This window comes from Anser anser, assembly GCF_964211835.1.
Source record: "Anser anser genome assembly, chromosome: 4".
Taxonomy (NCBI): Eukaryota; Metazoa; Chordata; class Aves; order Anseriformes; family Anatidae; genus Anser; species Anser anser.
This window is the reverse complement of record NC_139724.1, coordinates 65,814,512-65,827,943: the sequence shown is the minus strand read 5'-3', so window position 1 is coordinate 65,827,943 and position 13,432 is coordinate 65,814,512. Positions and strand designations below refer to the sequence as shown.

The following is a 13,432-nucleotide window of genomic DNA, read 5'->3' as shown; positions in this document are numbered from 1 at the left end:
CCTGTCCTTATCCTTTCTCTGCATGCTTTGCCCAAAAGAAGCTTTGATCTGTTTCATCAATAGATTGCCATCTGCTAACTGTACTTTATTGGCTTTCATGTTGCTATTATGTTGAATATGCTTAGGAAGAGATACAAGACCTTTTAAACATGAATTGCTGTAACAGGAAGAGTGCAGATCATTTAAAGCAACTTACTAAATCTACCTTGGTCTCAGGATGCACAGTGTCAGGTTATGATATTTTTTTTTTTCCTATGAGTCACTATTGCACATTTAATCCGGATGATTGTAAGCATTGTTCTTCAGGGAGACTTGTGTCTGAAAACATTTGTTTTATTGTATGTAGAAGATTCCTGTTTTTACTGGCTGTTAGTGTCAAAAATTGAAAGAAGTAGGTTAAAGACTGCCTGTTGATGTCTTAGACTCCCAGACTGTATTGATGCAGCTTGCTAAGGATCATGGCTGCCCTCAATACTGGGCACACATCTCATTTGGCGTGAGAGCTTGAGGCAAGGTGCACATGTGGTAGGCTTGATTCACTCCTTCAGCCTGCTGTGGAGGAGGCAAACCAGAAGCAGAGCACATCACATGTAAGGTAATAGACAACCTTTCTTCAGCTTCCATTGAAAAAAAAGACTGCTGTATGCCAGGATGTGACATGGGAGAAGTGTGGCTTCTAATTACTTTTTCTCCATGTTATTAACCTTGGATTGGTGGAACTGCTCATGTGCTTCCTCTGCTTCGTTCTCTTCTTCACAGATTTGCTGCCAGGTGGGTACCATAGTTCTTTCTGTAGACAGGAAGGAGCATGGAAATCTTGCTCAAAATGAAATCAAGTCTAGTCTGCAATAACTTGCAGAAAAAGAAGGAAGTGCTAGGGGAAGACTAAGCGAAAGATAACGACAGAAAATATTGTAATGGTGTTTGGTTTTGATTTTCATTCTTGGATCACTGCTGAAGACCATAAAACTAACTAGTAAGGAGGTGGATGAGGAATGGCTTAACTTTTTATTCCAAGCATGGTGGAAAAAATCCTGCATATGTGATAAGAAATTAATGTTGTGTTACCAGCTGTGTATCAACACAATGGAACTGCAAGGTGTTGCCTTCCAGCGAGAGAGTTAAGGAATTCAGTCTTTCACACTTCAATAAGAAAGGGTTATAGAGTGCTGTGAGCACCATCTATCATTGCACAAATGAAGAGGAGAAAAATAGCGACTAAGGAATTTTTTATTCCAGCAGACAAAGATAGTTGGAAGTGGAAAATAGTCAAATTCAAGCTGAGGATAAGGTGACCTTTTTTAGGCCTTAAAGGAATTGGGAAGTGAAATGTTTTTTGGTTCTCCAGTAGGGAATGCTTGAAAACCAAGATGTGCTATTTCTTGCAGAAGACAGATATGCTTCAGTTAAAACAGAGCTACGAGACTTGAAACAGGAATTCAGACACTCTAGTAGCTTGAATTTTGCAGGCTAATAATTAATTGGGACAGTCATTAGGGAAATGTTATAGCATAAATCTCCCATTTTTTTTTAATCCTTTTTATTTAAGTACATTTACATGAAACTGATATACTTACTTTTTAAAAGTTGGTAAGTAGAAGTTGTCTTAAGTAAACAGCTTAGCACTAGCTGGCTATATCAGCAAGTGTCCTAGGTCTTCTGTAAACAGAGAAGACCGAGACAGAAATACGCATCTGTGCTGCCAATTTGAAGTGCTTGCTGTGTTGCTTTGGCATCCTGTTCCCTTGACCCTGCCATCATGTGTCCTCTGTGGCTTCTCCACTGTGCCGGAGCAAGAAGTACTCTCCCCAGAGAGAGGGAGCATGTCAGTGTCCTGGGGGACTTGACCATGGTCAATGTGGGTGTAGCTGTGCCAGTCCTCTACCACCACCCAAGAGGGCTGTACCTGCAGACGCTCTCCTGCAATATCCACCTGCATGCTGCACATAGAAGCTGGATTGTTGTATTTTCTTGGGGATGTTGCAGAAAATATTAGCTCTTACAGGATCTTCAAATTACTGTGAGGAATGTTTCAGGCACAAACTGTTTCAGGCACAGAGGTCTGATTCCTGCTTCTATATGGGAAAAAAGATCAGAAGGAAAGGACCTCTGTTCCACCATTGGTTTTGCGGATGCAACAGGTAGCCTTGCAGGAGATCAGCAAGACAAATATGGGCATCACCAGTGTGCTTCTGGGCTTTTGAGAGACTGCAACAGAAATGTCTCTCTGCTTCTTTATGATTAACTAGAAAACTTAATCTATTACCTCTTAAATACTTGGAGAGAATTCGAGTCATGGTAAGAAAGTAACTTAATTACATCACATTGATTTCTGAATGGGAAAAGTACATCTCTCGTGTTTAACAGAGGGGTAGTGATAATATATCACTGACTTTCTTTTAGTTAAACTTAATTTGCTTAGATAAGGAAAGGAAAAATTAACAAAAAGGCGAGGTGCTTACAGATCTGTGTGCTTTGATATATAGCATTCTGAATGTAGTAACATTCTCATACTTTGCAAATCTTCCCAAGACCTTTTCTGTGGATTTGAAGTTTAGTTTAAGATTTGGCAGCAGAACAAATCAATGCTTTAGCCTAACTGAAAAAAAGATAAAGAATGGATTTAAGTTTCTAATAGTGTATTTTTTAGGTCCCAAAAAATTACTGTGTACTTAATCTGCACACAGAAGCATATAGTGCTGTGTGTTCTTGTAAACTGGCATACAAGGGCAAAAAATATCAAGTTCTCCAATATTGAATCAACTGCAGAATAGGCAAAGCTACAGAAATTACAATAGATAAGTATTTTATGAAATGAGAGTGGTATTCCAGTTTAAATAAAGATAAATAAGACTGTATCCATTTACTGTAATTTGGTGGGGTTTTTTTTTGTTCGTTTGTTTTTTTAAACAAACAAAAAAACACCTCTGGACTTTTCTAGGACTCTGTTACTCTTAATGAGAGACAGAGGCATCAGCTTTTTCAGCTTCTCTAATTTGTTTATATCAGCACATAATCAAAACACTTTTCCCTCTTCCCTGCAGGGAAGGAAATAAACCAGAGGAGAACACAAACCAGTAATGCATTAATATGGATGGGTCAGTGAGTTTAGAACTATTTTACAGAGTCAGCAGAATTTATAGTCCATTCAGATACTTCATCCGCACTGTGTGCTTCCCAACATAAGTTTATTTTCTGTTGGAGGTTTTTGTTTGCTTTTAAATTGACGGAAAGTTTTGTGTTCCAAAGTAAAGCTTTTCCTTTTTTGGTCTAAACCAGAAGTGTATGAATACATACATGTATATATGTATGTATGTATATATATATATATATATATATAAAATGGAAGTTAGTTTAGTAGAAATTAGTTCACTCTACTTTTAAATGAATGATTACTATCATGATTAGTAAACTCATGTGCTGAGATATTTCTGCACTTGTCTGACTGCCATTCTCAGTTACACAGTAAGTCTAGATATCCTTGTTTTATGATAGAAATTTCCTGTGGTCTGAGATTTTAAACAGTCCCAATTGCCTTTCCACAGCCTGGAGGTTGCCAGCCTGACTCGGGCAGATGCTGATTTGGAGGCATATCGAATGCAGATATGTAAAGAAGTGATTGCTATGATGATGAAGAACATGGTTTTAAGTCACAGCCTCTTTCCTCATGTGGAGAAGAGGATGAGTTCAATTTTTAAAAAACAGTTTCTTGCAATGGAGAAGGAGATTCAGGAAGAGTATGAAAGAAAGGTTGTGGCTTTCACAGCTGAATGCAATCTGGAAACTAGGAAGAAAATGGAGGCTCAACGCCAAAAAGAGAGAGCTGCGAATGAAGAAGCTGAAGAATTAATGAAGAAAGTGAATGAAAAGGTAAATCTTGTATAAAATCAAGATACTTTGCATGATGTGGTTTTATATAGATGGTTTCTCTTTTAGCGTGGGATGGCTGAGTTGTTTGCTTAGAAGACTAAGACTATACAATTTAAATGTGTTCAGAAATTCAGATTTGATAAATAGAGTGATTGAATAGACATTTTCTGTGTGTTTTACTTTACCAGGAAAATGAAATTATATCAAGAGTAACGACACTTGAAAACAAAAGACTATTGTTATCCTGATTATTTATTTATTTATTTATTTATTGCATAGTCACTTTTAGCCACCCTTGCAAAGTTGTGTGTTATTATTTGTTATTTTCTATGGTAGTGATTCCAAAGAAATCCAGTCAGACACTGTGTAAAGTATATTGCACATTCAGAGCAGAATCATAAACCTAATCTGCATCATACACCTTAACAATCTAGGTAAAAATTCTCCAAGATTTATATTCTTATTTTGAAGAAAATGAAAATATAAGCTCCACCGAAGACTGATTTCTTCCAGGCCAAGTAAAGGCACACAGAACAGTCTATATGCAAAGCAGGTAGTGGACTTCTCTTGAAAATAGCCTCCGGGGAACAGAGAGATAAGTTGTGTTAAGACAGAATATAATCCTTTACAAGTTTAGGGGCTCTGCTTAAGTGAAAGCTTAATGCTTATGTGTGTTACTTTCATCCAAAGATCTCTTTCGGAATGGGTATTATTGCCTAGGATTTCATAGATAGGCAGGAATGGGTATTATTGCCTAGGATTTCATAGATAGTCATTAGCTGGAAGCAGTGCCTAAGTCTTAACATCCTCTGGTCCAACATCCTATCTGCAAAATCATGCTCTGTTCTTCAATGTCATCTTTCAGGTATAATGATTTTTTTACAATAAAATGGACTGATCTTTCTCCTTTTCATTTTATGTGTCTGGAGGGAAGTCTGCTAGGTTTTGAATATTCTACCTCTGTAACCTTAAAATGCTAGCATACCGAAGTTAATGTTCCATGCTTGTCCATAACTCAGCTTATTAGGATGACTTGTGGGAATAAATAGTGCTGTTCGTTATTTACCAGTGGGGATTTGTTTCTGGATGTGCAAGTGGATGCATGGGTATTGGATGCAGCACTTCTGAATTTTCAGCTGTTTCATTTGGGTTATAGAGACAAAATAAGTTTTGTTTGGAATAGATTCTGTTACACCAGTATATTCCCTTGCACATGCTTATGTATACTGTAATTGTAGGAAAAGGTACTATAGTATGCTGAGGCTCTCTGGAAGAACTTTAATTTATCAGGCTGTTGTGTGGAGAAAGCTGGTGGACTTACTTACGTAAGCCAGCTGAACTTCTTTGGGGTTTCCAGCTAATTTTAGATTGTGACTCCAGTGAACCATATTTAGTGAACTCTCACTAAATATGCTCTTAGTCCGGCAATTTTTCTTTGCACAAAATACATTTGATATTGTTTCAGTCTGGTTTATATTAGAAAACCTCAATGTTAGGAGTCAGTGAAAGAACTAAAGCCAATCCAATTCTTGTCCTCATGCATTTATCATCTACTTATCATCCTGTTATCCACCTTTCTCCCCTAAAACTGTAATACTAATTATGCTTTCTGAACACAGCAAAAAGCACCAGGATCTATGAAGGAATGTGTTTTAATCCTCCCTGTGGAACCTGGTCCAAAAGGACATGCTGGGGAACTAGGCATGGCTCACACTAGAGCTCCTGCCAGTGGGTGACATCTGAAAAACAGCAGTAAAAAACCAGCTGCAGCACCAGCCGCTTCACCCTTTTCAGTCAAAACACAATATATATTCCCTACCCTTTTGGATTAATTGTTTGCTGCCTGCAATGCATCACTTGGGAATGAGGGGTGACCAGTGGGGGGGGCTCAGTGCAGAGGACAGTTCTCCCCATATTAATAGGATGAAATTCGGAACAAGACCGACATGCCTATTGTTTAGTAGTTCTGCTGACATTAGAAACATCCTTTGCTCTTTGGGAAATGTATTTTTTGATTCTAAAATGAGTTTATGCCATCTGAGATTAAAACTATGAATATGTTAAGTCTTACTAGAGAACTATGAGAACTACTTTGCTCTTTCTTGCAAAGAGGCTTTTAAATTAATTGCCATTTAATTCTGCACCATTGTTGTAACTCTAAAGTGGTGCTCTTGAATTAATTTGTAGAAACCAATAGATAAAGTAGGTCACTGATAATAAGAACTTCTAGAAATTTGAGGTATTTTTTCTAATTTATATTGTTTTTAAAATGTGTGCTTACTTTTCTTTCATTCTTTCTGTATTTTGGAAGTCTATTCAATTTTAATATGATTGCAGAATTGATGAAACATAAGAAATTCATTACATGTATATTCTAAAAAGACTTCATAATGCCTTGGAAGTGTTACCTGGGTTATAAACTGACTGTTGTACAACCCATCATTCCAACAGACGAAAAACATGGGAAGTGTACATTGATTTAGTATTAGTCTGCATTCAAACCTGAAATGACAGTAATCAGAGTATGCATAAAATACATATGAACTAGTAGCAATGATACTTTAAAAAATGTTGAATATTGAATATCACTTCAGATATATTTATTTTTCTCTTCTCTGCAGCCTGCTGTTGAATATAGAACTCTTCTGGATAGACTTCACAGGCTGGAGCAGGACCACCTGAAGAGGTTCCTTCTGGTAAAGCAGGAGGAATATTTTGCAAAAGCTTATAGACAACTGGCTATTTCCCAGAGAAAGGAGCTCCATAACATCTTTTTTACACAGATAACAAATGCTACCTTAAAGGGAGAACTGAAATTGGAAGCAGCTAAAGCATTAGTGCAAGATTACTCTAAAATACAGGTAATAGGATGACAGCTTCATTCCTAACTTAATGACAGAATCCAAACCCACAGTAACTTTTGTGAAATGTTTCAGGAAAATATCTGCACTCATATATAGAAGATATTATCCATATGTTAGCACTTTTTATAACTAATTTTTGTAGGAATAACATTCAAAAATATATTGCTATCATTATGGACATTTAGATATCTACACAACGTACATATATTGTTTTATATATATATATATATATATAAGCTCACTGTTTTTTGACCTGTAAGAAATTTTTAACTTTTCGTTATTAATGAACAAATTTGGCCTGATATCCATAGGTGTTAGTTGAAATTAACTTTACGTCTAATTAGATATATTTGTTCACATTCCTTCCTTCCTGTAGGGAGACATTGAAGAGTTAATGGATTTTTTGCAAGCTAGCAAGAAATACCATCTGAATAGAAGATTTGCTTACAGAGAGTCTCTTATAAGTAAGGTACAGTTAATGGATTCTCAAGCTTCTACTCTTATAAATGCAGCAGCAACCCAGATATCAGCTCTCATTAATAAGATGGAAAGGTAAATATCTCAGCTGTTTTTTTAAGTCAGTTTTAAAGTCAGTTTAAAAATTACCAAATATTGCATCCGTTGATATGATAATCTGATTTACCTATTTTTTTTAACCTTTGCTTGCTCATCTTTTTACTTGTCCTGTTTGCTGCCATGTTGGAATCATACTCTAAGTTTAGCCTCGAGATTTTGTTGATCAGAGAGAGGTTCTTCCAGTATGCTTGCACTGCTTTGCCTGTTTTGCTAAAATCTGCAGCTGTGTGGCTCAAAGACAAAAATAAATCTCTTGGCATAGGAAATACAATTTAGGCACATCTTCCACAGAGAGTTCCTTTCCATCAGTTCATGCTTCTTTTTAGAATTGGATTATATAAGAAATGTTCCGAGATGTTTTCACAGATGTCATTATGTGAAGAGCCTTAATGAGAAACTCTTTTCTGTACGACCGCTGCATCCATGGATCAAATCATTGAAATGAACAACTGGGGCTTCTCAAGCTGGAAAAATAGTTGTATGCCTGTTGCTGCACTTAATAGTAAAAAAACATATTAACAACAGAACGGGGAGGAAACATCTAGTATTAGTAATCCTAGACCTTGTAGATCTCATCCCCAAAAATATATTTTAATGGGAGGGATGCTTGCACACAAAAAACGAAAACTCTCTGCAAAAACAATCAACCTCTTCCCCCTTAAAGCATCGTTAACATGATGAAAAATAAATTCTGTAGCACTCTCTTTTCAAACTTCACAGAGTGATAGTACTCTGCAGGCAAAGGAAACATGACCATAGTTGGAGATGGCATTTGTAGAGGAGAAATCCCATCTGATTTTTTGGGTGTAGAACGACTTATTTTCCTCTAACTTCCCATACCTGCAGGGGGCATGAATTCCATTCAAGCAAATTTTGGCCAAACTGTTATGTTATTTATTCTTTAGATGTTGAGATTATAAAGCTGCAGAATCTAGTAAAACAGATTATTTGCTAGACCTTTTTCCACAAGCAAACTGAAATATCTTTGTATAAACCCAGAGGAAGTTATAATCTGTGCTAGGAAGGCTTAAATTTCAGTTTTTAACTCTAAACTGATTTGGGGAATATTTATAATTTGGGGTGTTTGAGCAGGTGTAGTTTGGTTTGATGGTTTGGTACTTTAAATTTGTATCCATAATATCCTCTTAAGTTTCATATTAGCACTGAATTTGCTTGTCTAAATATAAATACAGGTCTGTCTTAATCTGTTATGCTGAACATTGATAATGGTACTTAAACTTACAGTTAAAAATGGAATTCTAAAATGCAGAGCTATTTATATTGAGAAGAGAAACTGATATACCACAGGTAAACAGAATTGAGGAATACATAAAACAGCACATAAATGATGAGGGGAGAGGTCGTAATAGGATGTTTAAAATTTATCAGATAGAAAGGCAATTCAAAATTAATATGAAAAAGATTATGTGTAGCCAGAAATAAAGGTTATAAAAAGCAAAACGAAACCAAGCCAAAACAATTCTAGGGAGATTTGTGAAGATTTTAAATGAAGTAAAGCAGCCATGGTTTTCAAGCCGAGCTTTCTAAAGATAGCAGTTAAATAAAATATCCCATTTGTTAGGACTGGCTGTGTGTACTCAGTGCTGTTTGGAAAGCAAGTCTGTGAGCTGCAGTGCCAAAATGCAGGAAAGCAAGTTCTAAAATTCAGATGGTAATTATAGATTTGTAGGGTTGTCTAGCTAGGCGTTTTGTGTTTTCCCGTAACAAATAAATGAGTCAAAAGGTGATACTTGAGGCAATATTTAGCCTGATGTTGTTCTGGGTATACCCAGAGGTGCCAGGTTCGTGACATTTTTAAACTACAGCATTTGTAGAATGTTGCATTGTTCTTTAGTGAGTATCTGAACTCCCACAAGAAGTTTAATTTCTTCTTTGGTCTCCTAAAAAGCTTAGTCCAGTTCTGCTGATTCACTAGTTATGAACAATTCAAGCTCCTTTATAAATTTCTTCAAAAATTGTAATATTTATGAGACCTCAAGCATTTCTTGTTAACTGTTTTTAAAGTAGGCAGTTGATTATCTTTGACATAAAAGATCAAAGTAAAACATCTTATGTTGGTCTCTTATACTTGTGAATATTCTTCATTTATGTGGATCTTGATATAACCAAAGTAGTTTTCCAATCTGTCTTGCTGGACCTTTCAGGAAGTAGGCATTAGAAAGTGAACGCATCCAGTGGTAATGCATCAGTATAAAGCTTTCTCATAATCTCTTAACGTTTTCTGCTCTTTTCTGTATAAGGCGTTTATTGCCCTGAATTATTTCCCTCAATTGTGATGGCAATATGCCAGCTCAGTAGGTGAAATCCTGAAGTAGCTGAAGTTCAGTAACATCAACATTGTCTTGCAGGTTCTGTCTGTATGGTTTGTTTTGAGTCAACCTCCATACACAGCTTTTCTGCTTCATCAGTTACGCTTCAGTCTCTCCTGCATCTTCTCTAGCTTTCATAAATCAATCTTCCTTTGCTCTGGTCCAGCTTTCCGTAGACAGTTCTCCATAGCATGTAATATGAACTACTGCTTTTTACTTTTAGTACCCTCATTTCACATTTTCTCCTAAACTTGTTGGCTTTTTCTCAGTACAACGAAATCAAGGTTTGCCTCCAATTGACCTCTGATACTGGCTGCTCATGAGTGCACATTTCATCTCTGTACCTTCAAAGATACTTACTGCATTTAGGTGAACCCGCCTGTAAACATCCTTGTCATTACTGCAGTATTTTCCTTCATTAACATTCTCCTCGTTCAAAGACATTAAACATGTGCCTGCACATTTCTTTGGTGATTAGATGTCTGATATGCCGAGAGCAAGCAGTTTATCATACAGTCTATACTGTCTTACTATCTTTCTTCTCTCCTTTTATTTTGTATTTTAGTTCACAGTCCTTTGGGAACAGGGCGTCTTTTAATTCTAGTATTCTAATTACTTTTATACTGTATTTATATGAAACCAGAAATGAAGGTCTCTTGCCATGGAATTACCATAATACTAATTAATACAAGTTACTGTTTCAATTTCCATAAACTGCCATAGTGGCACTATTTTGTTACCTGGGCTTTCTAAATAAGTAGATTCCAAATAAATAAATAGATAGATCTTACAGTACTACATAACATGCAGTTTGGGTTGTGGGCCTGCTGGATCTCTAAATCAACAACCCCAAACTGAAATAACGTAACTCTTTTTTTTTTTTTTTTTTTAATCCTAAGAATAGGTGGGTATATATCGTCTTCCAGTCGTTCTATGTTGCATGGCTATTCTGAAATCTTTCACTTGTGGGATGGTTCCAGCACATCCATCTTTTTCTATTGCAGTCCCTTTCACTGCCCTGGACAGGGATTTTAATTGGATGCAGCAAGGCTGGGTTTATTTCTTAAACACGAGGCAGGCTGAAGGTGTTAAAAATAATATCTTGGTTATTATCTTACCTTACTTTCTCACTATAATAAATCGACCTTTGATTCACTAATCTTTTGCCTTGGGCTTGATGAAAAGGAGGTACTAGAGCTAACAAATATAGATAGAAAACGTGGTGCTGTTGAGTCTGTTATTGTTGGGGGTTTTTTGAACATAACACTGAAATTATTTGCTTTAAAGGCAAAGATGACTTTGCCAGAAGATCTGTGAATGATGCCTGGTGAATGATGCTCTCAAGTTACTGAGAGGTATTTTAATCTGCCTTCTGTAGAAGATTAGAAAAATTCAGCAGACGTTGGAAGAAACCTTTGTAAAAGAAGGCCCTGTCTGGTTGACATAACTGTGTATTAAAGCAGCTCAGAGTTTCTTTCCAGCACTTTCAGTATGCAGGGGATATTTTGTGGCCTACTCAGATACCTGCAGATGCTTGAGCAGTAGATAGAGAGGTGTGAATTGTGGAATCTGTATACCACATTTCTATTGCAGTGCCTGCAAACAAGCTAAGACGTACATCTTCTGCGTTATTTCTTTTAGCTTGTATTTTGAAGATTTTACTTGCAATAAAGCTTTGACAGTATCAACAAATCCTAACAGAGTAAGATCTTGTACTTTCTGGTAAAGGATTCTGGTGGTAGATTATGATCTTTAGCCACGTCTCTAGTTTATTATTTGGTCTAGGTATGATTTTGGAATGGGGATTTGGAAGAGCAACATATTAATGCCTTGATTTTCAGAGATTTTGCAAAATTATTTTGAATCCAAGCTCTGTGAATAATGTTCATGTCTTATGAAAACGGGGATTTGGAAAATAAACCAGAAGGTATTTAGACAACATCCAGATTCAGTTTAGGAATTGGTGCTTTCTGTTCAAAATTCCATTTTGACCTTTTTAACCCAGCATTTTGGAAGCTCGCTATGATTAATATTAAAAATTACAACTTAAAAATGCCCAACAGCCTTGTCTGACTGCATTAAGATTTTCATTTATTCTTCTGTTTTCTGAGAAAGATTTGGGAAAATTCTGGTGTAGATAGGATAGTGGGAAATTTTAAAAGTTCAATTTCAGTTTATATAGAGGGAGATTTTCTTAACTATCATGCTATCTAAGTAACTACGATTGGGATTTTGCTTACTTTTTGATGTTAAGTAATACAGCAACTGGAGGTAGACCATTGTCCTAAACTTCAATTTGAAAGCACTGTGCGCTTAAGAGTGAGGATTTCCGCTGTCAGAGTATTGTATTTCACTGTTAGCTTGAAATGTTCAAAAATTTTCTGATTTAAATGCAATAGAAAATGTGAATATAAGTCTGTTCATGGATATGATTGCTCTGTGTCTTTAAAATAATTTTTAAGTGTTTTTATTTCGTTAAATTACACCCTTAAAAGAGAAAATTGTTTCTAATTACGATTTATAAAGGACATCCAGAGTTGCACTGCAGTGGCGTTAAATGAAAAATGTAAATATTATGAATAATATATAAGGTTTAAAATGTCTCATTTGAATATTGCTTACATTACTAACTGATATGTAGTTTGTTTTGCATTTGCCTTCCCTTCCTTCCTTCTTCACATTCCTTCTTTATAAACCTTCACTCTACCCTCACAAACTGGCTTCATTTTGCACTCATCTTTGAGATTACGACTATCTTTCTATTATCCACTTGTTTCTTTGAGTCTCCCCAGATATTACTGCTAAAAAAAAATAAAGATCTTTCTGTGTGGCTACTTTGTTGAGCCTTTGAATGGTACTAATTACTTCAAATATCCTTTTGCTCATAAGAATTTAGGATAACAGACTTCAAACACTATTATTACAGAGCGGGTCATCTACCTGAAAGTCATTTGGGACTTCTGCTGGATCGAGCTGAGACTGAAATTAATTCTGTTAAACAGAAATTTGATCATGATTTGAAACAAGAAAAGCAAAAGCTTCATCAGAAACTCATTATCAAGCGAAGGCGGGAAATGTTGCAAAAGGTAATTATATTCAGTATATTTATTTTCACAGGGCTTAACATGAAGAAAAAATTGAATGAGTTGAAAAGTAAAGCTTAGTTCTTAGGATGGGGGTCGACACTGCCAAGAGCACAGATGAAAATAAATGTCTGTTCTTTTTATCTGTGTGCCACCATTTGCTGTGTTAAGTATTCAGAAATTAATAGCTGTTCTTTAAAAATTAAAAATTTTAAAAATGCAAGAAATTGACCTAAGTAGAGAAACTCATGAAGCCTATCTGCTTAGTCTTACCTGTTCCAGGGAGGTGTTAGAAGCCTTTGTGCAGACAGGCAAAAGACCAGTGAGGTTCTGGAATCAGTGAGGGAGATGGCACAGATCTGTGACAGTCATTGTTTTCTGTGGATTTTCTGGCTGGGACTTAAATGCACTTATTGCACAGTTAAAATTCCTGTGGGTCAACTACAAAACTCTGCCTAAAGGATGTAGGAAAAACTACATTAGGTTCTTTATATTGGATTAGGTGATATATCTCTAGGTGACCAAAATTAGGTGAGATTAATTTTACCTTTTGTGGGATATGTGTTTCAGTGTTTTCTACTCTTTAACAGATGTCGCTGAAAAGAGGAACGGTAGGTATAAAGATGGAGACTTCCATTTTTTGTCTTTATTCTCAGTATAGGTAGCTTTGGTTTAGCTTTCTGGTGAAATTGCTGCTTGCTGGAAGAAG

The 13,432-nt window shown here is 36.0% G+C and overlaps 1 protein-coding gene across 1 annotated transcript in view; it reads left to right on the top strand.

Annotated features, from left to right (window-relative positions):
- EVC2 (EvC ciliary complex subunit 2) overlaps positions 1-13,432 on the top strand; it is a gene marked incomplete at its 5' end in the record, with an annotated part of 70,679 nt that overhangs the window by 31,205 nt on the left and 26,042 nt on the right. Inside the window, 4 exon segments of the mRNA XM_083834455.1 lie at positions 3,546-3,870; positions 6,492-6,731; positions 7,111-7,286; positions 12,567-12,726. Coding sequence (XP_083690581.1) covers positions 3,546-3,870; positions 6,492-6,731; positions 7,111-7,286; positions 12,567-12,726 — 901 coding nt within the window.